The 2,500-nt window shown below is 45.8% G+C and overlaps 1 protein-coding gene across 1 annotated transcript in view; it reads left to right on the forward strand.

Annotated features, from left to right (window-relative positions):
* Positions 1 to 1,514, forward strand: part of LOC311314208 (ADAMTS-like protein 4) — a gene marked incomplete at its 3' end in the record, with an annotated part of 17,804 nt that extends 16,290 nt beyond the window's left edge. Inside the window, exon 6 of the mRNA XM_084444545.1 lies at positions 1,477 to 1,514. Within this exon, the coding sequence (XP_084300671.1) occupies positions 1,477 to 1,514 (38 nt within the window). The remainder of the gene's footprint in view (positions 1 to 1,476) is intronic.
* Between the last annotated feature and the right edge of the window lie 986 nt (positions 1,515 to 2,500).

Below are 2,500 nucleotides of genomic sequence, written 5' to 3' on the forward strand. Positions count from 1 at the left end.
AAACTTTGAACTTCGGAGCAATGTCTTGTGCGCGTAAGAGATATCAAAGGGCATTTGATCCTTTCTCTCAGTGTCACACACACACACACACACACACACACACACACACACACATGACCCATGATGTGGTGGGTTGGTTTCCTCCAATGATTGTGCGAGGTGGGGGGAGGGGATGGAAGACGATTTGATTGGATAATCCAAGGATTTAATATTCCCTAATCCTTGCACAATCCTCTCTGCATTACTGTGGGGAGTGAGATTAACCGTTTGTGGGTGTCTGTTTGTGCGTGCGTGTGTGTGTGTGCCGAGGATATGTTGTCAGTGTGTGTTTGTGTGTGTGTGTGTGTGTGTGTGTGTGTGTGTGTGTGTTGGCTTCAGAGCAGGCACATAGCTGTGTTCATACACTATGAATATATGAGATCCTCACCCTTCATATGTCTTTATAGGGACCAGTAGTAGAAACACAGCATGCAGAAGAAGAATGGAGATGTAAATAGGGAACATCATTACTTCCTGTACTATCCTCCTCCTTACCCTCCATACCCTCTATACCCTCTATACCCTCCATACCCTCTATACCCTCCATACCCTCTATACCCTCTATACCCTCCATACCCTCTATACCCTCTATACCCTCTATACCCTCCATACCCTCCATACCCTCTATACCCTCCATACCCTCTATACCCTCCATACCCTCTATACCCTCTATACCCTCCATACCCTCTATACCCTCTATACCCTCTACATCCTCCATACCCTCTATAGCAGGGGTGTCAAACTCAAATACACAGTGGGCCAAAATTTTAAACTTGAACAAAGTCGCGGGCCAACATTGAACAAATGAAAATTTTAATATGGACCCAAACAAGTTTTGCTTTAACATTGAATATGGAACAAGAAACGCTTATTACCATACAATATATAACTTAATAGTGCAGACATGCAAAATCGAATACTGGCGGGCCAGCTCTAGTAGTCATTTGGTATTGCCTCGCGGGCCAAATATAATTACACTGCGGGCCAAATTTGGCCCGCGGGCCAGAGTTTGACACCCCTGCTCTATAGTATAGAGGGTATGGAGGATGTAGAGGGTATAGAGGGTATAGAGGGTATGGAGGGTATAGAGGGTATAGAGGGTATGGAGGGTATAGAGGGTATGGAGGGTATAGAGGGTATAGAGGGTATGGAGGGTATAGAGGGTATGGAGGGTATGGAGGGTATATAGGGTATGGAGGGTATGGAGGGTATATAGGGTATGGAGGGTATGGAGGGTATATAGGGTATAGAGTCTATACCCTATATACCCTCCATACCCTCCATACCCTATATACCCTCCATACCCTCCATACCCTCTATACCCTCCATACCCTCTATACCCTCTATACCCTCCATACCCTCTATACCCTCCATACCCTCCATACCCTCTATACCCTCTATACCCTCCATACCCTCTATACCCTCCATACCCTACAGGCTATGCTGTAAAATCTCTCAGAGGAAGTGTGTGGTGATCTGAAGTGTGTAACTCTGGACACACTATATAACTATATAACTATATAACTATATAACTATATAACTGCATTGAGTCAATGTGCTTCACCATTGTGTGTACCCTCTATACCCTCTATACCCTCCATACCCTTTATACCCTCTATACCCTCCATACCCTCTATACCCTCTATACCCTCCATACCCTATATACCCTCTATACCCTCCATACCCTCTATACCCTCCATACCCTCCATACCCTCTATACCCTCCATACCCTCCATACCCTCTATACCCTCCATACCCTCCATACCCTCTATACCCTCTATACCCTCCATACCCTCTATACCCTCCATACCCTCTATACCCTCCATACCCTCCATACCCTCTATACCCTCCATACCCTCTATACCCTCTATACCCTCCATACCCTCTATACCCTCTATACCCTCCATACCCTCTATACCCTATATACCCTCTAAACCCTCTATACCTTCTATATCCTCCATACCCTCCAGACCCTATATACCCTCTAAACCCTCTATCCCCTCTATACCCTCCATACCCTTTTTACCCTCCATACCCTCTATACCTTCTATATCCTCCATACCCTCTATACCCTCTATACCCTCTATACCCTCCATACCCTCCAGACCCTATATACCCTCCATACCCTCTATACCCTCCATACCCTCTATACCCTCTATACCCTCCATACCCTCTATACCCTCTATACCCTCCATACTCTCTATACCATCTATACCCTCCATACCCTCTATACCCTCCTTACCCTCTATACCCTCTATACCCTCCTTACCCTCTATAAACTCCATTCCCTCTATACCCTCTATATCCTCCATGCCCTCTATACCCTCCATACCCTCTATACCCTCTATACCCTCTATATCCTCCATACCCTCCAGACCCTATATACCCTCCATACCCTCTATACCCTATATACCCTCTATACCCTCCATACCCTCCATACCCTCTATACCCTCTATACCCT

Source organism: Borostomias antarcticus, assembly GCF_949987555.1.
Source record: "Borostomias antarcticus genome assembly, chromosome: 10".
NCBI classification, from domain to species: Eukaryota; Metazoa; Chordata; class Actinopteri; order Stomiiformes; family Stomiidae; genus Borostomias; species Borostomias antarcticus.